Source organism: Mauremys reevesii, linkage group 1 (assembly GCF_016161935.1).
Source record: "Mauremys reevesii isolate NIE-2019 linkage group 1, ASM1616193v1, whole genome shotgun sequence".
Taxonomy (NCBI): domain Eukaryota; kingdom Metazoa; phylum Chordata; order Testudines; family Geoemydidae; genus Mauremys; species Mauremys reevesii.
Window position 1 is genome coordinate 334104555 of NC_052623.1, and position 23944 is coordinate 334128498.

General features: G+C 41.5%; 1 protein-coding gene across 13 annotated transcripts in view; it reads left to right on the top strand.

Moving 5' to 3' along the window:
* The window catches only part of SRPK2 (SRSF protein kinase 2), a 273846-nt gene that overhangs the window by 137784 nt on the left and 112118 nt on the right, over positions 1-23944 (top strand). For 7 of the 13 annotated variants that reach the window (XM_039517267.1, XM_039517259.1, XM_039517323.1 and 4 more), the window contains 2 exons: positions 19571-19654; positions 21751-21902. In XM_039517267.1, coding sequence (XP_039373201.1) covers positions 19571-19654; positions 21751-21902 — 236 coding nt within the window. Of the gene's footprint in view, positions 1-3478; positions 3593-10974; positions 10992-17732; positions 17820-19570; positions 19655-21750; positions 21903-23944 lie in introns of those variants that run through there. The other 6 variants (XM_039517333.1, XM_039517285.1, XM_039517354.1 and 3 more) reach the window with 4 other exon arrangements.

A 23944-nucleotide genomic window follows, 5' to 3' on the forward strand; every position in this document is an offset into this window, starting at 1 on the left:
TGTTCTTGCACGCAAGCTTTTTGAATAGTATCAGAGGGGTAGCCGTGTTAGTCTGGTTCTGTAGAAATAGCAAAGAATCCTGTGGCACCTTATAGACTAACAGATGTTTTGCAGCATGAGCTTTCGTGGGTGAATACCCACTTCTTCAGATGCAAGCCATGGCAAAATGTCTGTTAGTCTATAAGGTGCCACAGGATTCTAAGCTTTTTGAATAGTATAGTTGGGAAATCACATCTGACCATTTGTAAGACTTATGACAGCTTAGGCAGTATATCCATGTTTATAGAGCTGATCCTTCCCATGAAAGAAAAGAGGAAGATTTTCCATCTCATTAATTATCCTGAAAAAGATTGAAAGTAATTTAACTGAAATAATTTCTTGAGAGATTGACCAAGAGGTTGTCTAGATAGACAAACATCTGATTATTTCAGATTTTAAAATCTGTGCCCATAAAACTATTTTCTGGCAAATTTGAAAAAAGATCTTCAATCCATGTTTTCTGTCATGGAATCATAGGTTCAGTAATTCAGCCTTACAAAAGTGTCTCAGGTTTTACCAGCTTTGGAAAAATATCTGGACACTCCTCTTGCATATGCTGCTAATTTATTTTTTTTGAGGGGGACAGGGGGAGGAGAAATGCGTGGCTGTTGGCTTTGGGAAATTGGAAGGGCTTGCATCTTTCCATCCTGCCCTCTACACCCCTGGTGATAGTGAAACACCAGTAGAAGGTCACCTCCTGGTCTCTAAAGAGACAGAGCTGTCTGCAGTCAGAGGTGGTTCCATGTGACAGTCACAGTGTTATCAGATCAAAGGGCCAATTTTCAGTCACCTCAGGTGAGTTGATGAGTGGTAGTTTGCAGAATTACAATAATTACAGCCTGTAAAGGGGCAAAATGGAATAACCATCTAAAGTCTCTGGACACAGTTTTACAGGGCTCATAAGAGATCCATTTATATACAATCCAATACACTGCAAGAACATTATGTGGTAGTTTTAATGAATAATAATAGCATCCATGAGGCCAGGATGCATTCACATGAGTAACAAACAGGTTGAAAAATTTTAAAGCTTTGTCTTACTTTGGCTTTCTTTTGGCTAATGTAACTTTTTTCAGGGGTGTGGGTGGGTGTGAGACAGAGAGAGAAAGATGGGGAGCAAGGGTAGTAAAGCCTCCCTCCCCCGCATTGTGTGGTTCCATGTTTCAGTTAGTACCATGTTTCTATCTGAGATGTACTTAATGAGTGTGTTACATGTTAATTGGCTGATTCAGGGTTGATTGTTGTGCATTTAGTGACTGCATATTGATCAGTCTGATCTATTTTTTCAGTCCCTTGGAAGTCTAAGGCCACACAGTGAACTTAGTGTTCAGGGAAAATATGTGCTTTTTGATTTCCTGAATCTCAAGTTTTCTAAGACCTGTTAATTTCACATTCCTAATAAAGATTTTGTGCTTCTAGTTGTCATAGCAAGGAAGGTGCAATCGATAAAGAAAGTTGACAACCAGCTATAAAGAGCATGTTTGCTTGCTAGGCTGTTTCTCTCTGTTAGGTATTGGCCAGAAGTAGAAGTATTTAGTAAATAACTGTTCTTTTGCATACCAGTGTTCTGCTTTTGAAAATCTGCATCAAGTTATTTTTCTGGGACCCACACACTATCTAGGGCACCCCACCTGTACCATACCATGGGCTCAAGGTGTAACCCAGTTAATTTGTCCTGGGCTTGATGCAAAACGTGGTCAATTTAAATACCCATCCTGGGCTCAGGGCATAACTTTGCGGGTTTGCGGGACCTTTTCCCAGTGAAAGAGCCTTACACAGTAATATCCTTAACCTATATTTATTAATAATTGATCATCAGAATACACATGCTAAACATACAGTGCTCGCCACTCCCAATAAGGCAGACAAACTTTTCTTGATGGCCAGTCAAGATTAAATCATGTGGGGACTCCGGCTTCTGCACAGTATTGTTTGCAGGGTGTTGAGGTCTGGCAGCTCTGATCTTGGGCCGTGTCCTGGAGTTAGGTGCCAAAGAATTTCCTTTTGTACCCTGGTTCATATAGTTAAAACTTGTATTTTACTTAACCAATCATTTAAACTAAAGCATTACACCAATTTTTTACCAATCTTAGCCCATTATGTAACAATTCTTTAAACAATCATACCCCACCACCTTAGTTGAGTTAAATTTTGACAAAAATAAATTAAAGAATACAGTGATAACTATAGGAAAACAAATGAAGTATTACAAATTAAAGAACAGACAAAAGCAATCAACGGTGTCTTTTCAACCGAAATTGCTGGTAAATGGTTTTGCTAGACAGTGTTATCTTTCAAAGTTCTGTTTACACATCTCAAGATTTTTCTGTTTGATTGGTCACTGTTGGTGCTAGTAGGGCAGAAATGCTTCTTAACTACCCAATATTGTATTGTGACTCCCTGCTTCTTAGCTCATGGCTGCTGCTGTCCTACTATGGCTGTTGCGTTTTACTGCAGAAAGGCCTTGGCCTACACCAGGTGGCCAACCTGTGGTTCTGGAAGCACATGCAGCTTTTCAGAAGTTAATATGCGGCTCCTTCTATAGTCACTGACTCCGGGACTGGAGCTATAGGCGCCAACTTTCCAATGTGCCGGGGGGTGCTCACTGCTCAATCCCTGGCTCTGCCACAGACCCTGCCCCCACTTCACCCCTTCCCACCCCCTCGCCGAGCCTGCCATGCATTCACTCCTCCCCCAGAGACTCTTGCACGCCACAAAACAGCTGATGGGGAGGCGCTGATCGGCAGGGCTGCTGGTGGGCAGGAGGCGCTGGGACGGGGAGCTGATGAGGGACTCCTGATGTATTACTGTGGCTTTTTGGCAATGTACATTGGTAAACTCTGGCTTCTTCTCAGCTCAGGTTGGCCACCCCTGGCCTACACTATACCGTCCAGTGCTTGGTGTTCTCCATTGGCTTGATTTAGCTGCAGGCTTCATTTTAATGCGCGTTGCATTACTTCATAGAGCTAGTTGTTTGCATGTATATTTTCATAATGTGCTTTATTCCAGCCTAATTATTTGCTAGGGATGTCAGGGTTTTGAAAGTTCACATTACTTTTCAGTTTGACCATCTGTTTAATTCTTTAAAAAAAAAATCTGTCTAGCGAATGAAACAACGGAGAAAAGCTCATAAATCATGAATAAAACAAACATTATATGCTTGATTATGTAGAAACTACAGATCTTATCTATACGTTATTTTTTGTGTATAAATCAAAAGCAATTCTTCAGGTAGAATCGCTTTAGTTATCTGCTCAAAAACATGCATTGGTTTCATATACAAAGGTAATGATATTTTATTTCCTTTTTGTATTCTAGCTTTTAAATTATGTTAAGTTTTCTGAATAAAATCTATATAGAGTTTTTAAATGCTGTATCCATGGTATTGAGGCTTCTTTCTTCTCATGGCCTCTGCATTGGTTATTCCATTTATTGACAGGACTTAGGTGCTCAGGACAGAAGGCATAAATACTCAAATAGAGAGGGTCATATGAAACCAGCCAGGAATATATGGAAGTATCCTTTCCAGTATCCTCCAGCTCTGGAAAACTAGGTAGGTTCTAAAGAGTTATGCTGCCTAGAGCTTCCTGGCATCGGCTCATTTATGAATATTATACCTAATTTGACATCTCCAGGTGTCTAAGGGTATAAATAGGAAAACATGACTTAAATAACTTCCCTTCTTTTCAAGTATGTATTGCAAAAACAAACATTTCTAAAAATCATCAGGATGTGCTTTTCCTCTGGGGTAACTTCATCCTCATAGCATGGAATATTAGTTTTAAGGGCCATCTTTATATCAGTTTTCTTAGATTGAAGGCATGTGGGTTGCCTTTTGAGACTACGTTAAAAAAAGTGAACAAAATTGTAAAGTAGTCCATTCTAATGTGCATGAAAATCACTTGTGTATTTCAAATTATTATTAAGAACAGATAATGTGGTGTGTAGTACAAAATAGATCATAGAATATCAGGGTTGGAAGGGACGTCAGGAGGTTATCTAGTCCAACTCCCTGCTCAAAGCAGGACCAATCCCCAACTAAATCATCCCAGCCAGGGCTTTGTCAAGCTTGACCTTAAACACCTCTAAGGAAGGAGATTCCATCACCTCCCTCGGTAACCCATTCCAGTGCTTCACCACTCTCCTAGTGAAAAAGATTTTCCTAATATCCACCCTAAACCTCCCCCACTGCAACTTGAGACCATTACTCCTTGTTCTGTCATCTGCTACCACTGAGAATAGTATAGATCCATCCTCTTTGGAACCCCCTTTCAGTTGAAAGCAGCTATCAAATTCCCCTCATTTTTCTCTTCTGCAGACTAAACAATCCCAGTTCCCTCAGCCTTTCCTCATAAGTCATGTGCTCCAGCCCCCTAATCATTTTTGTTGCCCTCTGCTGGACTCTTTCCAGTTTTTCCATATCCTTCTTGTGTGGGGCCCCAAACTGGACACAGTACTCCAGATGAGGCCTCACCAATGTCAAATAGAGGGGAACGTTCCTCAATCTGCTGGCAATGCCCCTACTTATACAGCCCAAAATTCTGTTAGCCTTCTTGGCAGCAAGGGCACACTGTCGACTCATATCCAGCTTCTCGTCCACTGTAATCCCTAGGTCCTTTTCTGCAGAACTGCTGCCTAGCCATTCAGTGCCTAGTCTGCAGCAGTGCATGGGATTCTTCCTTCCTAAGTGCAGGACTCTGCATGTGTCCTTGTTGTACCTCATCAGATTTCTTTTGGCCCAATCCTCTAATTTGTCTAGGTCCCTCTGTATGCTATCCCTACCTTCCAGCGTATCTACCACTCCTCCCAGTTTAGTGTCATCTGCAAACTTGTTGAGGGTGCAGTCCACGCCATCCTCCAGATCATTAATGACGATATTGAACAAAACAGGCCCCAGGACCGACCCTTGGGGCAGTCTGCTTGATACCGGCTGCCAACTAGACATGGAGCCATTGATCACTACCCATTGATCCCGACGATCTAGCCAGCTTTCTCTCCACCTTATAGTCCATTCATCTAGCCCATACTACTTTAACTTGCCGGCAAGAATACTGTGGGAGACCGTATCAAAAGCTTTGCTAAAGTCAAGGAATAACATGTCCACTGCTTTCGTGTTGCCTTTAGATTTATAAAGGCAATCCCTGCCTTAGAGGTCTTAAACCTGAACAAAGGAGAGACACCCCCTGGGAGTCTTGCAAGAGAAATGCATAGGGGCAAGGAGGAAAATGTTGTAAAGTTGGGAGGAAAAGGACATGAAGGGGCATCAACACTTCCATTGTTGATAAAGTGAAAAGGAGAAGGGGGGACCAGTTACAAAATGAGATGTGAGATGTAGGCTGGGGGAGATTTGTGCAGGTATTTGAAAGCAAAGAGAAGATGATAAATACAGCAGGCAAAGGACAGTCAGAAAAGTGAATTGAAAAAAATTAAGAAATAAAAAGGAAATTAAAAAAAATCACGCTATAAAGAGACCCTTAGTTATAATGCTCTCAGATATTCTTTTCTAACTTACTTTTTACTTTAGTGTATTTTTTTAAATATATGCAGTACATGTTGTTAGCAATTTCATACAAATACAAGAATTCCATTAAAAATATTCAGTTATGTTCCCGATTACTTTATAGCTGAATAGTGTCACCAACAATTATATGCCACCCCTGCACTCTGCCCTGTTTTCCTTGGTAATCAGAGCAATACTAGTTATATATTATATACCAAATGAAAGTTCTCTCAGAAGAGTAATATAAATAAATAGTTTCAGTATTCATATTAGGAAGGAGAAAGAAAATTAACACATAGAAGAACTAAATATCAACCACAGTTATCACATATAAAAAGATATTCTGTGTACTTTAGGTATGAAAACAACATTTTAATAGTGAACAAAGGAAAAAGGATACAACACCTTAGCCCATGGTCCCATAAAATATTAAAACTCTAAATAGTAGACACAAGAGATAACTATTCCATGAGATTTAATTGGGATTTAATTCCATTCTTGAGGAAGGTGACAGAGATGAAAACCAACCTCATCAAATGTGTGCAGATTATGGATGGAAGTAACACCGTGTGACCATGATAGCAGTGGTTAATACAGTTAATACTGCATGCAGTTGTGGTCGCCCCATCTCAAAAAAGATATATTGGAATTGAAAAAGGTTTAGAAAAGGGCAACAAAAATGATTAGGAGTATGGACCGGCTGCCGTATGAGGAGAGATTAATAAGACTGGGACTTTTCAGCTTTGAAAAGGGACGACTAAGGGGGGATATGATAGAGGTCTATAAAATCATAACTGGTGTGGAGAAAGTAAAGAAGGAAGTGTTATTTATTCCTCCTCATAACACAAGAACTAGGGGCCACCAAGTAAAATAGGCAGCAGATTTAAAACAAACAAAAAGTAGTATTTTTTCACACAATGCACAGTCAACCTGTGGAACTCCTTGCCAGAAGATGTTCTGAAGGCCAAGACTATGACAGGGTTCAAAAATAACTAGATAAATTCATGGAGTATAGGTCCATCCATGGCTATTAGCCAGGATGGGAAGGGATGATGTCCCTAGTCTCTGTTTGCCAGAAGCTGGGAATGGGTGACAGGGGATGGATCACTTGATGATTACCAGTTCTGTTAATTCCCTCTGGGGCACCTGGCATTGGCCACTGTCGAAAGACAGGATATGGGGCTAGATGAACCTTTAGTCTGACCCAGTATGGCCATTCCTACGTTTTTATGTGCCAACACATCCCTTGCATTTACAGGCCCCAGTGCATGCTGCAGTGGCATTTCTGCAGCTACAGCATTTTGATATGCTCCTTTTGACATATCCACAGGTAACACATTTCTGCACAGCTGCTGGGGATTGGCTATAGTGACATTAGCTTGGGTACCAGTTCTCTACTGTGTTTGGTCCAACCCATATTCTCTGGTGAGGGTAATGTCGGATTGTTGCAGTTTGCCTGCTTCCATACCATGGCTGGAATGCAGGCTCTTTGGATGTGACAGAGCAAAGCATTGCTTTGAGGACAGTGCTTCTGATTGATAGATACTTGGTGAACAATATCATCTGTGCTTTCTTGCAGCTCTCATCCTCATGAGTTTAACTGTAAGCTCCAATCTGCTCCCATTCACAATCCAGATATATATGTAATGGCAGAGACATTGAATTCTAGATGAGTGACCAGGACCTGGTAGATGGAGCAGTGAATTAAATATTAATTCATATACTGCAAAAATAGTAACTTACATGCAATTTAAATGTTAGATATTCCTACTAAAGTTTTTTAACATGACTAACTTCTACATTGCTATTTGTGCAAGTATAACTTTAACACTGCCACAGAAGGTTTCCCAGGATTCTCAATAGTACTAATTGTATGGCCAAATATTTAAAAACTTTGGGTGGGAAATGCAGGAAATGAGGAGGAAAAAAGCCTAAAAATTTAAAATTATTCCTGTTGAACAAGTACTTAAGGGTGAGAAAAAAGTTTTCTAGACAGCTTTCATGTGTCTGAAATAACTAATAACTGAGCCAAGCTCTTCTGATTCATTACTAACTCATTCTTTTTTGGTCCAAAAACCTTGGGTGGAGATGATGAAAGCTGTGATTGCTAATTATAATCCTAAACCTGGCAAGAAAAAAAATGGGTTAAATTTAATTTCCAGTGCGTCTTTTTTTTTTTTTAACTGCCCTAAATACTTTTCTGTTTGTTAGCAGTCAGAAGCTGTTCAGGACACAAAAGAACATGGTTTGTTTTTTAGAAGATACTCTACTTCTTTTGTGGTTCTTCAAAAATATTATTCCAAAGATTAACTGCTCAATAATACTATTATATTTGTGCAGCTTCTAGCACTATGGGCTCCCACTTTTATTTGTGAACTTTGTGTGCAACCATAGTACAAATAGTCATATTAATGAAGGAAGTCCCTATTTTAAAAGTTTAATAACTTTTACTCCAGACAATGTTAGAGAATGAAGCATGTTGTCATTGTATAATTATGCTTCCCTACACTGCCACATCAATATGCTTCTGCTCCAACCTAGAGAGATCACTGCTAGGCTGGTGGAGACAGTGAAATCAGAATAAACAAGGCTTGAAATTGGACATCACTGTGTTTTCTTCAGCCTTACCATCTAACAATTAGAGGTTGTTGTGGTGATAAGATGGAGTCAGTGCAAGTCGGTTGATAAGATGGTACAGCTAGAATTGCCAACTTTCTAACAGCACAAAACTGAACATCCTAGCCTTGTCCCTTCCCCAAGGCCCTGCCCTTTCCCTGAGGCCCCGCCCCCAGTCACTACATTCCCCGTCCCTCGGTGGCTTGCTCTCCCCCACTATCACTCACTTTCACTGAGCTGGGGCAGGGGGTTGGGAGGGGGTGATGGCTCTATCTAGGGGTCAGAAATGGGTTCAGGGTGCGGGAGGGGGCTGGGGCAGGGAGTTGGGGTGTGGGAGGGGGTGAAGGCTCTGCCTGGGGGTGTGGGCTCTGGGGATGAGGGGATGATTGCAAAGCAAAGTCAGTGCAAGTTATCCTGTCTAAACTTTGTAAGGAAATTTAAATGCAAACCAACATTTTAAATTTGAGATATAAAGTCACAAAAGCCACATTGTTTTCATTTAACATGCCATGACCTGTTTGAGTTGCGATGATGTGCAACATTGCAGCAGTCTTGGTGCTTTACCAGAGGATCCTGGAAAAATACATATGACTGGAAAAAGATATATTTTGTCAATTATATAAAGATGCTATTTTGTGCATTTCTTTATGAATATTACAGTATCTTTGTAGAGAACTAGACAGAACAGTTAACATAGTATGTAAAGCTACCACTTCTTACTAAACTGATCTATTTTCAAAATTTGAATTATTTCAGTACACATTTTCCAGGCATCCACATTTCATCAAGATACATTTATTTCCCTAATTGAATTCATTTGTAAACTATATACTATTCATTTGTAAACTATATACTATTTTGAAAACAGTCTCTTCTCCATAGAGAAACTTATAAAGGCATGTGTTTTAAATCAATGGATAGTTTCACGCTGCTGCTGTTTTACTGGAGTCCTTACTTGCATAAATCATTACCAACTGAAAAATAAAAAATACAAAAGTAAAAAATGACAAAAGTCATGTTTTCCACATAGTCATAAGAAATGAAACCGAAGCATGTTGGATTATGGAATTTAATATTTTACATTGGCCTTGCAGTCACATTTTAAAATTCATATTCACTGTACACACCATGTATTATAGAATGATTTCTACTGGTTTAAAAGTAATTTGTTGAATCAGCAAATGTCAGTTTTAAGTCCTGAGCAACATGTACTATATTGGTTCAAGAGATTGAAGGCTGCTCCATATACATAATTATATGCAGTCAGTGGATTCACCGCAGAAATTAGTTTTTGTTAATTCACCCTGGCAGTTTGTTAGGTGTGGCCATTTAAAGTACGATTCTGTGCTGAATAGACTTTCAGTCATGTGTTCAACCCACTTCCTTCATGATATATGAATACATACATGTAGTGATCATAGAAAGAAAAGTCTAATTAGTTTATTTTGTCCATACCCTGACAACGGAGAGAGCCAAATATGTTTGTTTATAATAAGTGGTTCTACGAGTGAAATTAGATGTCTACTATATGGAAAAGTAATAGTTTAACTATTGCATTTTGAAGATAAATTACTTGGTCTTCCTGAATCTTTTTCAACTAATGAACCATCTCGTGACTGCTTTTTGTTCTTCAAGGCATTTCATGCCCTGCAGGGTAAGCACCATCAACAAAAAAAGTTCTTGTTTAAAATGTAAACAAACAGGCAAACAAACCACCACTACTTTCTTTCAGCACAGGTGGAATTTTAAGGCTTCTGGGCTGTACTGATGATTACTTTTGTCCTGTTTCAATTTTTTCTGTAGTCTCTCTGCCTATTTTCAATTTGATGCTTTCTAGATTACCACATTTGGCAATGACACCCTATGTAACAAAGCTCTGTCCTTGACTCCATGGGTCCTGCGTTTCCTGGCGGATTTTGCTAGCCTCAGAGGCTCACTGTGACCATCTGTATAGTCCTTCTCTCTCTAGAGGCAAGGGTCACAGCTTACTGAGCCATTTTCATCATAAGCCAACAAGGAAGGTGAGGAGAAGCAACCCTCCCTCGCACAGTCTCTGTTGTCTCCCAGTCTCAGTGATTAATCAGAGAGGGGAGGTGGGAGCCCAGGCCCACCCTCTACTCAAGGCTCCAGCCCAGGGACCCTAAAATTAGCAATTATGGTAGCCGACTTTTTGGAAATAGGACACGTACAATTCCCTGGGCCACTTCCCCACAGCAGCCCCCACTCAATATCCCCTTCACTGTTACCTCAGTGCCTCCTTCCTTGCACCTGGTATGGATTTGTGCTGCTTCATTCCTCCAGCAGCACAGCTTCCTCCTATAGCTCCTGACACACACACACAGACACCTCACTGACTAGCTGGGAGGCTTTTAACTAGTTCTAGCCAGCCTTTGATTGGCTTCAGGTGTCCCAGTCAATTTAGCTGTCTCCACTGCCTTCTAGAAGGATCTTAATTGGCCCCAGGTGTCTTGATTAACCTGTCAAGTATCAGAGGGGTAGCTGTGTTAGTCTGGGTCTGGGTCTGTGGCACCGTAAAGACTAAAAAATGTATTGGAGCATAAGCTTTCATGGATGAATACCCACTTCGTCAGATGCACATGAATTAGAACTCTCAGGAGAGTCATAATCATACAGATAGAGCATCATAGCCTCCAGTGGTCAGCTCCTTGTTCTCCATGGAGATGAGAAGAGCATGGTTATGCAGCTATATCTTAAATACATTCAATTTGATATTTTCATACTTAGCATAGCCTTTATTAGCCATAGGGCCAAATCCTTTTCACCAAACTCATGTGAGTAATGCACTGAAGCTGGTGGGATTATTCATGTGAATATGGTGAGCATACCCACCATAGTCTCCTTTCTCACTGTTAGTAGAACTATCTGGAGGATGAGGATTCTTCTTTGAGTGATGATCCCTATATGTATTACAAATGGGGTGAGCATGCGCCAGAGCTGGAAGTTTTCAGCAGCAGTGTCCGTTGACATGCATGAGTGTCTTTCATTGTTTCATGCTCAAGATGAGATTATAAGAGGCTGCACGGGGAGATACACTCTTAGTCCCTCTTACTGCCGCATGATCGTAGTCAGAATCTTCTCTCTCCACACTTGTAGCCTCCATGAGAAGAATCATGCACTGTATATAGTTAGTTCAGTTGTTTCTCTTAGTTGTGTACATAACTTGTAGTTAGTATCAATAGTTGCCCTGTTCAGGGCCCACCCTGATGTCATCAGGTTACTGTGCCCTCATGTCCTGGGATTTAAGAACCGCTGCCTCTATTTCCTAGAGGGAGCGCATCTCACAGCGTGTTGTGATATCTGCAGGTCCTTTCTATTGTGGATCTGCAAGGCTTGTCTCCTGCTTCTCTGCAGATTTCTCATGGAGGAAGCACTCCAGCCTCGTGCAGTGTTCCAGTTCTGGACTGGTGGAACCGGTGGTGAGCGCCCCACCCTCTTTGTCCCTCCTGCCCAAAGCACGAGAAGGCCAAGAAGGAGAGCTGCAAGTTATCCCATGGACATCGCAGCAGGTCCCCATCCTGGACTGCTTTGATGCACCGCGTTTCCTACCCAAGCTGTGCCCGGTTGGGTGAGATGTCACATGCAGAACCCACAATGTCACTCCCTACGACTACACATGCGGCAGGAAAAAAGGCAAAGAGGAAGAAAGAGGCACTGGTACAGTTGGCTTCCGTGCTGGCTGTGCAGCATGACAGCCTTCCGAGGCATGCTTCTTCACCTCAACGGGAATCCCCATGCTCTACTCTGTGCATCCCCTTCCCACACTTTGGCAGTCAGTGGGATGTGTCCTGGACACCTGGACGGGTTGAACCGCTGCTCCCAAAGGTGCACCTCAACCTGCTGTATCCATTATCCCTGCTCCTCTTGGCTCCATAGCCACCTACATCAGCAGATGTGCCACTCCTCCTGGGCTGGGATTCACACCCAACGGTCGCGGGACTGCCCGCATTGATGGCCCTGCCGCAGGCCTCTTCAGACTCAGAGGGCTTTTCAGAGGAAGAGATTCTTCCCAGTATCCTGGTGCAGCTCAGACTCCTGGACACATCCGCCATACCAGATGGGCTACCCCCGGTCCCACCACGGTGGTATCCCTATTCTTGGGGCCCATAGTACCCACTGGACCTGACCCCATGGCAGCAATGGCCCACATAGGATCTGTATCACTGGCCGTACCCACCTTCATAGGCCTCGCACCCTTTCATCTGAGCCCTTCTGCTGGAACCATCCAACTTGGACCCAGAAGTGACCCGGTGCAGCTGGCCTGATGGCAGCATCCTCCTATCAGGACGAAGCCCTGATTTCCCCCAACCCTCTTGCCTCCTGATTATCACCGCCTATACTGGGGCTGCTGCAGAGGGTGGCCATTGTTTTGGGTATCCCCTTGGAGGAAGTCCAGGGCCAACCCCATCAGCTGCTGGATACCTTCAGCTTCAAGGACCAGCACACATGGCTCGGCCCATCAGTGAGGCCATCCTCCACCCCCTCGAGCGGTCTGGCACAACCCAGTGTCCTGTGCCCCAATAGCTAAGAGGGTAGAACATCGCTACTTTGTGACATCCAAAGGGGCTGATTTCCTTTTTTTTCTCACCCTGCCCCGGCTTTGCTGGTGGTGCACACAGCAACGGAATGGGCAAGTCAGCACTGCTCTACCTTCACCCCTCCAGATAGGGTAGCAAAGTGCCTGGATCTGCTCAAATGCAAACTTTACTCATCCACGGCCCTGCAGTTTCGCATTTCGAACTACCAGGCTCTGCTGGCAAAGTATGATTTCAATAATTATGCCAAGCTGTCAGAATTCTTGGAGGATATCCCACAGAATGAATAACACAGGCTCCAAGCCCTGGTGGAGGAAGACCGCTTTAATGACAAGATCAGTCTCCAGGCAGCAGTGAGTATGGCAGATACATCCTCCTGCTTGTTGGCCACAGGTGTTGTTATACCCTGAGAGGCCTTCCTGGAATCTTCAGGCTTTCCCAGGGAAGTCCAGTCCACCATCCAGGACCTCCTCTTAGACGAGGACAAACTGTTCTCTGCTAAAATGGATGAGGCCCTTCACTTCCTGAAGGACTCTAGGGTGATCCTCTGGTCTCTGGGGATTTATAACCTAGCCCCCTGCTGCCGGCACAATAAGCTGCCATTCTGTCCATCCCTCTATCCCCCATACCAGCCCACCTACACCTGGTTCCAGGAGCCTGCTTGATGGTGCCCCAGATCCTAGCTTCTGTGCCCATCAGCCACCATCACCTCCTCCATCACGTCATGACACCAACCAAGTTCTATATGGTGACGCTCACATCGATCATTCCCTCCCTTCTCCAGGAGATGTGGTTCAAAGCCCTTGGCAAGAAAGACATATACTTCCATTTCGACACCCACCCAGCCCACTGCAAGTTCCTCCACATCTGTCTGGGAGACAACCATTATCAGTTCAGAGTACTCCCCTTGAGCATTGCCATGGCCTCAAGGCTCTTCACCAAGGTCTTCATGATTGTTGCAGCCCACTTTTGCTGTCTGGGACTCTCTGTGTTCCCTTACATGGATGACTGGCTCCTGTGGCACCAACCTCGCCAAAACAACATCAGCTGTTGCTGGTCTCCACTTGCTCCTTGCCTCCCTCGGCATCTGTGTCAACAAGGAAAAATCCATGCTTCTCCCGATGCAGACGATCCATTTCATTGGGGTGTTCCTGGATTCTGAAGCAACTTGGGCCCTCCCAGCGGATTGCTTTGCTGCCCTCATGGCGACCCTGTGCCACAACTTGTGCATGACAGTACACTGCTGTCTCTTCCTCCTTGGCCACATGGTGCCCTGCACCCATGTGACACTCATACCTGCTTCCACATGCACTGTCTACAACTGTGGCTCCTCTTGGTCTGCAGTTCCCAAATCAACCACCGGGACTCGGCCCTGACTCTCCTGCTTTCGGTCTGCACCTCCCTCACCTGGTGGATCGATCCCGGCAACGTGCTATGCAGCCTCCCATTCCCCACTACTGTCCCTATAGCCATCCTTACCATGGATACCACCCTAACTGGATGTGGTGCATATCTACATGGCCAGAAGGGACATGGGCTCCCAATGAGGTGCACATGCATATCAACGACTTGGATCTCCACGTGGTCTGCCTAGCTTGCCATGTGTCCCTGCCTCTTCTCCGCGATTGGCACATCCAGATATTCTCGGACAGTACCACCTCTGTGGCATACATTAACAGACAGGGAGGCATCATGTCTCTGTTGCTCTGCCCCAGGGGCCATCTGCCTCTGGAACTGGTATCTTTCCCACAATGTCATGCCCTATGCAGTGTACCTTCTGGGGACGCAGAACTCCTTGGGAGAAGCGCTCAGCTGGACCTGGCACCTCTACCATGAGAGGGAGCTCCACGACCCCCCCCCCCCGCATGTATGTGCACCCACTTTTGGAATATAAATAGGGATCACACATCTCGAAGAACTTCTAGTTACAGGTAAGTAATAGGGATGTAAATACCATTTAAAAATTTTACTGTTTAAACGATTAAAAATATTTCATTTAAACAGTTAACCGATTAAAGGGCTGGCCAGCCGGCATGGCTGGAGCCAATCCAGCCAGTGCGGCTGGGACTGGGGCTGCTCGGGCTGGTGGGGCTGGGGCTGCTCTGGGTTGGTTGGAGTGCCCAGGGGTTAACAGTTAAGGCGGGTTAGACTAATATGTACCGGTTTGACTAATATGTAACCGGTAAGACTAATATGTACCAGTTATGCATTTAAGATTTTACATCCCTAGTAAGTAATCTCCTCTGCTGCTTCATAGCAACCTTTGGGTGGGTGGGTGAGAGGAAGAGACTGAGACTTTTGCACTCCATAGCCTGGTAATTAGGGCACTGGCCTGGAATGCAGATTCCAGTCTCTTCTCTCCTTGATTCAGAGTAGAATACTTCATCCCACATCACTCTGAATCAGGCGGAGCAGGGACTCGAACCTGAGTCTCCCAGGGCATTGACCTAGGCACCAGGCTATCAGAATATGAGTCTTTCTCAACAAAACTTCACAATGCAAATGTTTTTTAAACCAGTATATGTCCATGAGATGTTTCAGCATTGACTAAAATGTTTTGACGAGCTCTAATGGTTAGATTTGATAGAGACAAGATTACATCTATGTATCTATATAAAGTTTTACAACAGCATTCACTGTCCACAAGTGCTTTAGACAATGATGAAAAACGCCATTCTAACCCTCCTTTTTGGAAGTTTGAGTTGATTTTGCTTCTAGCCCTCAGTCCTGAGACTGAAGCCTAGGTGCGCCAATCCATTATTCATAGTATATTCAGAGAACAAGAATTACAGGTACATTTTTGTTTGTTTTAATTGCAGTGATTTCTGCAGTCAATTCATTTAAAAAAAAGAGAGAGAAAAAGAAACAAACAAAAAAAAAAAAGATGTCATCCAGTTAATTCACTGAGATTCCAGATAAGGCAAGTGCTGTGTGTTGGGGTGGGAGATCTTTCCTATTCCAAGAATATTTTTAGCTTCTCATGGCTTTTATCTGAGATAAAGCTTAGAGGTAGTCTCGCTCTCTAATGATAAAATAGTTCAGTTTTGCCCTAGTGGAGTGCAAGGCTTGTTCATTTCTGTGACTCAGAATAAAACAGACAAGATTATAATAAGGTCCATAAATATATATATATTTCCAATGCTATGGTTTTTGAGGTTAATAATGTTAAGCTAATTTAGAGGTTTGACAGAAACAAGCTGTCAAACTTTGTGCAAGTTTAATGAGGCCTCAGGTCTCCAATAAAGTTTAATGATCATAAGCCTAGTAAGTTTTTTCTATTACATATTATATAAATGTCCCTAGTCTCTGTTTCCCAGAAACTGGGGATGGGTGGCGGGATGGGTCACTTGATGATTACCTGTTCTGTTCATTCCCTCTGAAGCACCTGGCATTGGCCACTGTTGGAAGACAGGATACTCGGCTAGATGTACCCTTGGTCTGACCCAATATGGCTATTCTTGTGTTATTATTTAAATGATTTTTCCACTTACATACAATGTATACTGGCAGCTGGTGATGGCAGTAGAATTCATAGCCAGTTGCCATGGCAACATTATGAAGTACTGCAAGAAGTGCAAATACTGTACTGTGATCAGTTGGTGTATTATTCCTCCTATCTTTCTGAATGGAAGAGATTCAGACCTACATTTTTAAACATAAAATGTATTTCTACTGGTAGTCCTTCTTTTGCAGCAGCCTCATATTTCATTCCTTAAAGATGTGTGTCTATAGAGATGCTGTCAAGAGACTAGTAGAATCATGTACTTCAAGTAATCCCTGAACTTTCTTTTAATAAATGTATGGAGGAGTATTCCTGTAACTTTCTATTCAATGTTTTTCCTGTTAGCAGTTACATTGGTCAGGAGAGTTAGTAAATTCAGGGGATTTATTCATCTGGAATCCTTATATGCAGTTGTTCCCAGAAGTGGTGATTCTCAGGCCTGCACCAGAATTTTCTGTCCCCCAAAATTCTTTATACTTCAGCCAGTCTGTTTTCATTCTGTGTGTACCAAGCCCTTCTACAACTAGGAGAATCATATACGTGCTTTAGATGTGATCAGGTCATTCAAATTTTGTTTACATAAAACTAAATAAAATTGGATGCAATTTCAGGATTAGTTGAGGGACATAAAGGGTACAAAGGCATCCACGTCCACTATTTTCAGATGGATAAATTCAATAACTTATCAAATCCACAGATTGTGCATACAAGATTGCCCTCCCTCTGTGAGGGCTCACTCATTCAGACACGTGGCCATTCCCCATGCAGAACAATGTTTCCTTCAAATAACTTCGCTGTATGGTTACCTGGTGTTCAGTGTATTCTTATCCATCACTTTAAAGTAGCTGTGTTGTCTTTGTCTGACTTTTGGACAAAGGGTTCTGGCGTCTTTTTTGCCTTTATTAAAACTCTTAATGTGGTGTGGGAAGAAAGAAGAAAAGCAAAAAATTAGCAAACAAAAAATCCTCTCAAACAAAAGCTATTTATTCTTTTGGTTAAATTTTCCTGGTGTTTTAAATTTCTCTCTCATTTGTGAAGATTGGTTTTCCTGCTGGCTACTTCCCAGTTGTAAGGGATCTTGGAACACCAGTTGCCCACAAGAGAGGACAGAAAATTTTACTTACCCATCCATAATTTTTCCTTCTCTGAAGTGGGCACCTGGTGCTCTACAAGACCACATGCAGGCTATCACCAAATGTTGCATTACATTCAAGCTGCAGGGGAAATACCTCAGTGTTTCCTTTTTCTCTTTTGGAGCATTCCTACAGAGAGATTGAGAGCTTGGGATCTGACTTTGCTGTAATTCTTCATTTCCATTTTTTGTATAATAAACAAATAAGATAGATATCTCCAGGCAGGATACTTTAATCTGTTGTAATTATATAAATTAGAATTGATAGTTTGTTATCTTAGCTTGGGCAATTGACAGGGGAGTGAAAGGGAGTCATTTCTCCGAAGAGCTCCACCTGCTGGCAGAACATTCTAAAGCTAGAGTGTTTTTTTGTTTTTTGTTTTTAAAAAGAGGAGCCTCCAGGCTTTGAAAGTTGAGGAGGAATAATCCAGTTATAATGGAGCGCAGGGTGCCCCGTGTAGAAAGAAAAAATTACGAGTGAGTACGTTTTAGTGTGTGTGTGTGTGTTAGAGTCATATTTGAGATGTTGTTATAAAAGCGCAATAATGTAAATAATCTTTAGTTAGAAATCTTACTGCATTACATAGAAAATTTGATAATGCTGCTTTTAAAAATATTAATTGAAGTTCGTATATGTGCTTTTTGCTATAATTAAAACTTTAGCATTTTGACTCTTTAATGCCAAAGGTGTTTTGAAGTCCACTTAACAAATGTAAATACAACATTTTTAAAAATTGGCATTTTGGTAGTCTTTATAGTTATAAATAAAATCTCAACAATAACTAATTTTATATTTATTTCATATATCTCAAAGAAGGATACAAGAGTAGCTTTCATAGTATCTGATTGTTCAATAAGAGGACATGTAAAGTAACCCTGTAAGTGCTCCTTCATAAGCACTGGCACAGCTGAGTACTGTGAAATATTGTAGTAGAGGGAGAACAAAATTTAACATTGGTAAAGTATCATAACTAGTTTTTATTAAACTATTTGACCAAAATTCAGGCAGCCAAATGAAGTGTTAGATATAGTCACCGTTTTTATGTGATCTATAGCATGTGTTTAGTTTAAAAAACCCCACAAAAGTGGAGAAGGGCTTTCATAACTAATCACCCCGGTGTTGTCCTTCCCCATCCCCTTCTCAGGCAGCAAATAAATTTAACCTTTCCAGAGATGCAAGTCTCACAGACTCCATAGACAAAACAGAACTCTCTAATTTTAAATCAACACTTTATACCTTGTAAGTAAAATACTAAATAGCCAGACAAGAAACTATTTCAAGAATCCTCCTTCCATCCTTCCTTGTTCCAACGATTGCTAATATAACATACACAAAGGTCAATAAGAACAACCTATCCTTGAATTCCCAGCTAGCAAATATAACAAGGATTTCAACAGAAAAAAAAATCTCTTCTTAAAACAAATCAAATATAGTAAATTGTAAAAGTCTCAAATGAAGCTTCATTTTGTTAGACTATTTCTCCAGAAATATCTGCTTTTTCAAATTCTAAAAGTATGGACTACTTTTGGCCTTTGGAGAGAGGTTCTTGATATCCCTTGGTGTTTACTTCAAGATGAGTAATGAAAAGTTAGAGTCCTATTTCTGAGATAACTCCCAGTTCTCCCTTAAGTACTGTCAATATCTGGTGCAGAAATAGAACAGTAGTTCCTTGCTACTAAATCACTGTAGATTTATTGTAGCTTTAGCATCTTGCACAGTTCTCTCCCTCAGAGAGAGGGTTTAGTGAGTAATGTATTGCTAAATTTTATAGTGCCAGTACCCTGTCCTCCACTCCTGACCTCACAGCTGCCCCCGATCCGTCTCTCCTCCACACACCCTTTCCACTCTACTGCCCACTTCATACCTCCCCCCTTTCCCTCTTCCTCCTCTCTCCTCCTTCTCTCACCTATCGCCTTCCCCAAACACACTTTACCTCTGCACCCAACACTCTGCTCTACTTGCCCCTTGGCACAGGTGTCTGGTGAAAATATTCTTTGGTGGTGGTGGAGGGGTGAGGGAGTATATTCGACCTGGATATTATTGCCATACTCTCTGAAACATTATCCAATGTAGAATCTCATGGCTGAAGTTAGTTAGTATAGTTTCTAAAGTCATGTAATCCAATATGATGATTCCAGACATTCAGAAATATGCCCTTGTTACCTGACTCACTGTTTTCAGGTATGCCAACCAAATGCAAGTTCATGATTGTGCATTTGTTTTCTAGCTCATCAGTCTTAATGTTGAACTGTTTACAGTCCTTGACCACGGTATCCAAAATGGCCTCATGTCCAGAAGATGAAGTTTCAAGGTTTGTGACATGGAGCTTTACACTGTGAATTCTTTTTAAAAATGGATTAGAGCTTTTTGTCAACATCCAGCTGGGCTTGAATGCTATCTGTTCATTTATGTAATAAATCCAGGTTTTTGGAGATGGTAGATTTCAGGTGCATTAATTGATCTTGTAGTAAGATTGATGGTGATTGGGCTGAGGATGTTTTTGTGAGACCAAATTCAGTTTTACTTTCAGTCAAAAATCGCAGTACAGAGATGAATGACACTAACAAAAAAGGAAGAATAAAAGGAATAAAAATTAATCCAATTCCTTGAAAGAAATATTTAGAAACACAATTGCTATATGTAGAGCCTTGCAAATCTGCGGATATCTGCTTTATGTCCTCGGACCATGTTTGAAGATCATGGATTGGATACAGATACAAATTTTATATCCACTCAGGACTCTAGCTATATGACTTATGCATGCATTTTTCCTTCCCCTGTTTCTATTCTCTCCTATTCAAATCTTTAATTTTTTTAAATTGATAATTCCTGCCTAAAGCTTAGCAAAAAAGATGCTGAAAGATATTCAAAATTGTCTTTCTAAATCTCAGAATTTACTCAGAACATAATTACACTTCTTCCATTTGTTTCTGGAGGAGGTGGAGGGGGGATAAATTTGATACTCATGCAGGTTCTAATATTGCTTAGAGCAAAGGCATAGTAGCTGGTGTGCAAGCTGCCCCATATTGCGAAGGAAACTTATTTCTGACCAACTGTACCTTGCTATTCCAAATGTTGTATTTTCCCAAACAGACTGTATGTTGTGCAAAAAAGTGGAGGGGTATGTGTTGTGATATGAATATATGTAGGACTGAGGTACATCCACCTAAATAATTTTTTGTTATGATCAAGGAGCAGTATTTGAATTTAGATTTCCAGAGTTGAAAAGTTAACATATTACACCAATGTATTTTCCTGTCCTCAATTCTTGTGGTTTTAATGGAAAGACACTGGTAACTTAAATGAGATCTTTCAGAGAGCTGGGATTTGCAATGGATGTGAAAATAAGCATAGTTATAGCTGATGATGGAAGGCTCAGATCAACCTTACCTACAGCACTACGATATATTACTGATCTCGTTTTCTGCAAATAAAATTTTCTGTAAATTTGTATGACTACACCCCCGCCTCCACAACATCAACCTATTTGAGAGAGAGGAAAAAAACGTTTAGCAGATAGGTATCTAAATGTCCTTTTTCTTACATGTATAACTGGTGACAACCAAGATGTGAAAATCTGACAAAACTCTGAGCTTCAAAATACTAATTGTAATGATTCTAATTATCGTATATGAAATGTATTCTAAATAGCTAAACCAAGAAGACATCTCACTTGTAGGATACCTCTTATCTTCAGAAGCCAGAACATTTATCAGTGTACAAAATGTCTTTAACAATTCACTATTTCAAAAAACATATTTGGTAAAAATCTGTGGGTTTCCATTGATTGATTCCATTGCATATTTTGAGCAAAGACTAGCTAAGAAGCTTAGTCGTTTCTTCCTATTTACTACTACTCGCTCCTTCCATATTGAGGTGATTTTCTACATTACTGATAGAAATTAGATATGAAAAAAGCCTATTGAGTCATCTAGTTTATTTCAATAGCCGTTGGAGGATTGGTCCCTGCAATATGTTCTTGAAACTTCTTTGTTTGCTGTCACAGAGGAGACTTGGTATAACTTATCCACGTTGGTCATCTTTGAGAAATATTCTTTCTTGATTCCAAGTACTTCAGACTCTAAAAGCATATGTGCAGTATTTCATGTATTGGTTAGGAATTTGTAATGTTTTTATATATATAATTATTCCTGATACTGTAAACCTTTTATGAGCTGTTTCAGTGTAATGGTCTGTCTTCATGTGAAAGCTATATCTCGTCTTGCCAGCTTTACCTACATACAGTTTTGGAAATACCTGGGGCATTACCAGATAACATAAAGAATAACTGTGGGAAAATAAATGAGATGTATTTCACTAAAATTCGAAAGATGGATTTTGTGGCTAAACTCTCAATTAGCATCCTGACCAAGCTTCTCAGTAAATGTACTTTCTTTTCATTTTCAGGCCAGAGCCTCAACAGAAAGCTCCATCGGTACCACCACCTCCACCTCCACCCCCACCTCCGCCTCTGCCAGAGCCAGCACCACCAGAACCAGAGGAGGAGATTCTGGGATCTGATGATGAGGAACAAGAAGACCCTGCAGATTATTGCAAAGGTTTGTGTAATTAAGCACTGTATAAAAAGTTGAATGTTAAATAGTAAACATCTACATAGCCCTTGACAACTTTGGTCCTCAGGAGCCACTTGAACGGTCTTCTTTTAGAGTGAAGCTTATGCTTTTGTGTGGTAGAGACAGAGTTCTTAGTGCTGGTCCTAGATTATGGAATTCACTCCTGCAAGAACCAAGGGTATGTCTACACTAGAGAGACTATACAGGCATTGCTATGTTGCTGTAGCTATGTTGGCATAACCCTGTAGTATAAATGCTGCTTATATGTTGGTGTATGAGCACCACCTCCCTGATTGGTGGTAGCCATAAGTTGATGGAAGTGTTCTTCTGTTGACATAGCTTCATCTATACAGGGAGTTAGTTTGGCTTAACTGTGTCGGGCAGGGAGTGCTTTTTTTCCACACACCTGACCAACGTAATTATGTTGATCTAATTTTTAAGTGTAGCCCAAGCATAAGAATGGCCACAAAAGTCACTATTATCTGTCTGTGCAATGCTTATCACTTTTATTTTTATTACTTTCCCCTAGGCAAAGGAATGGAGAGGACATTTTTGGACCAACATTAGACACATTATTTTTTAACTCTGCAAGGCTTTCAAATACTTTGGTAATTGGGATGATATAATAACCTATACTTAGAATAGAATTTATTTCTCTGATTCTTCACTCTAACTTCTCTGCACCATTGAGACTCACATTCACTCACTGAAAATCTTCTGATTCTGTCCTTGTACACTATATGGAAACTTTACTCATGCCATTATTTTTCTGCTATTCTTCCTGATTTATGATGTGCATGGGCTAATTAGATCCCATCAGCTAGTCCAATTGCCCCAACTTCTGCAGGGAGTCTTGGCATTATATCTTGGGGCATTTTTTCTCTAAGTCCCACATCACTGGGAATCTGGTAAAGTATAAAATATTATTTTAGTGGAGAATGCAGATAAACTCAAGACAAGTGAAAGACAAGTAAATGTTGAACAAAAAACATTAATGTGAACAGGGATCAATCAAAAAAGTGCAGATCTATTGCCCCATGAGAACTCCTGTTCTTAGCGTTATGCATGTTACATCACATAGCTGCATAATTTTGTCAAAGCATTCCATACACCAAAGAATTTCTAAAAAATATTCTTTGAATTTGGATAAGGCCAGAGTAAAGTCTTGTAATTGTTGAAGGTGTGTTTTGGTTGCTGTCAATCTTGCTCTAATTCTACCAGTTGTACAGTAAAATTATGAAGTTTTATTTAAAAACCCAAACCAGTTTTTGTGTAGCTTAGTAAATGCCACACTAATTATTCTTACAAAAATATTCCAAATACCAGGCTTTTCATGGGATGGAGGAGTTCTTTAAGCTCCAAAGATACCATTTTTTTTAACCAACTTTATTTCACTTCAAACCTTAATGCTCTACATTTTGATGACCACCATTCCTGTTTAGAAGAATTGGATGCTGTTCCGTCTGAAACTGTCACTACTATCTCCAAATCAGCCAGGAGGACTACTGGAAAGCAACAGAATTCATACACCCTTCTCCTAAGGGCTGAGTGCAGTGACTTGCCAGTTTGTACATCTGCTTCCAGTCAAGCAAAAGAGGACCACGTTCAATTCTTGATCTGATCATACATCTGGTCACTTACTGTGCTGTCAGTAAACTGCCAGCCCATCTATTTATAGCAGTGGTCCCCAACCTTTTCATCTGGCGGGTGCCAGACGAAGGACCATGGCAGCGGTGGAGCATCTGCCGAAATGCTGCCGAATTTCTGCGGCGTTTCGGCGGCGACACCTCTTGATGACGTCGCTCGTTGGCGGCAAGTGGTGTCATCGAGAGGTGTCGCCACCGAATTTCTACGGCGTTTCGGCGGCGATGTCTCTCGATGATGCCAATTGCCTCCAACGAGTGATGTCATCGAGAGGCGTAGCTGCCGAAACACTGCAGAAATTCGGTGGCATTTTGGCGGATGCTCGACCTCTGGCCAGGACGTGGGCGCATTTAGATGCCCCCGCGGGCACCGCGTTGGGGACC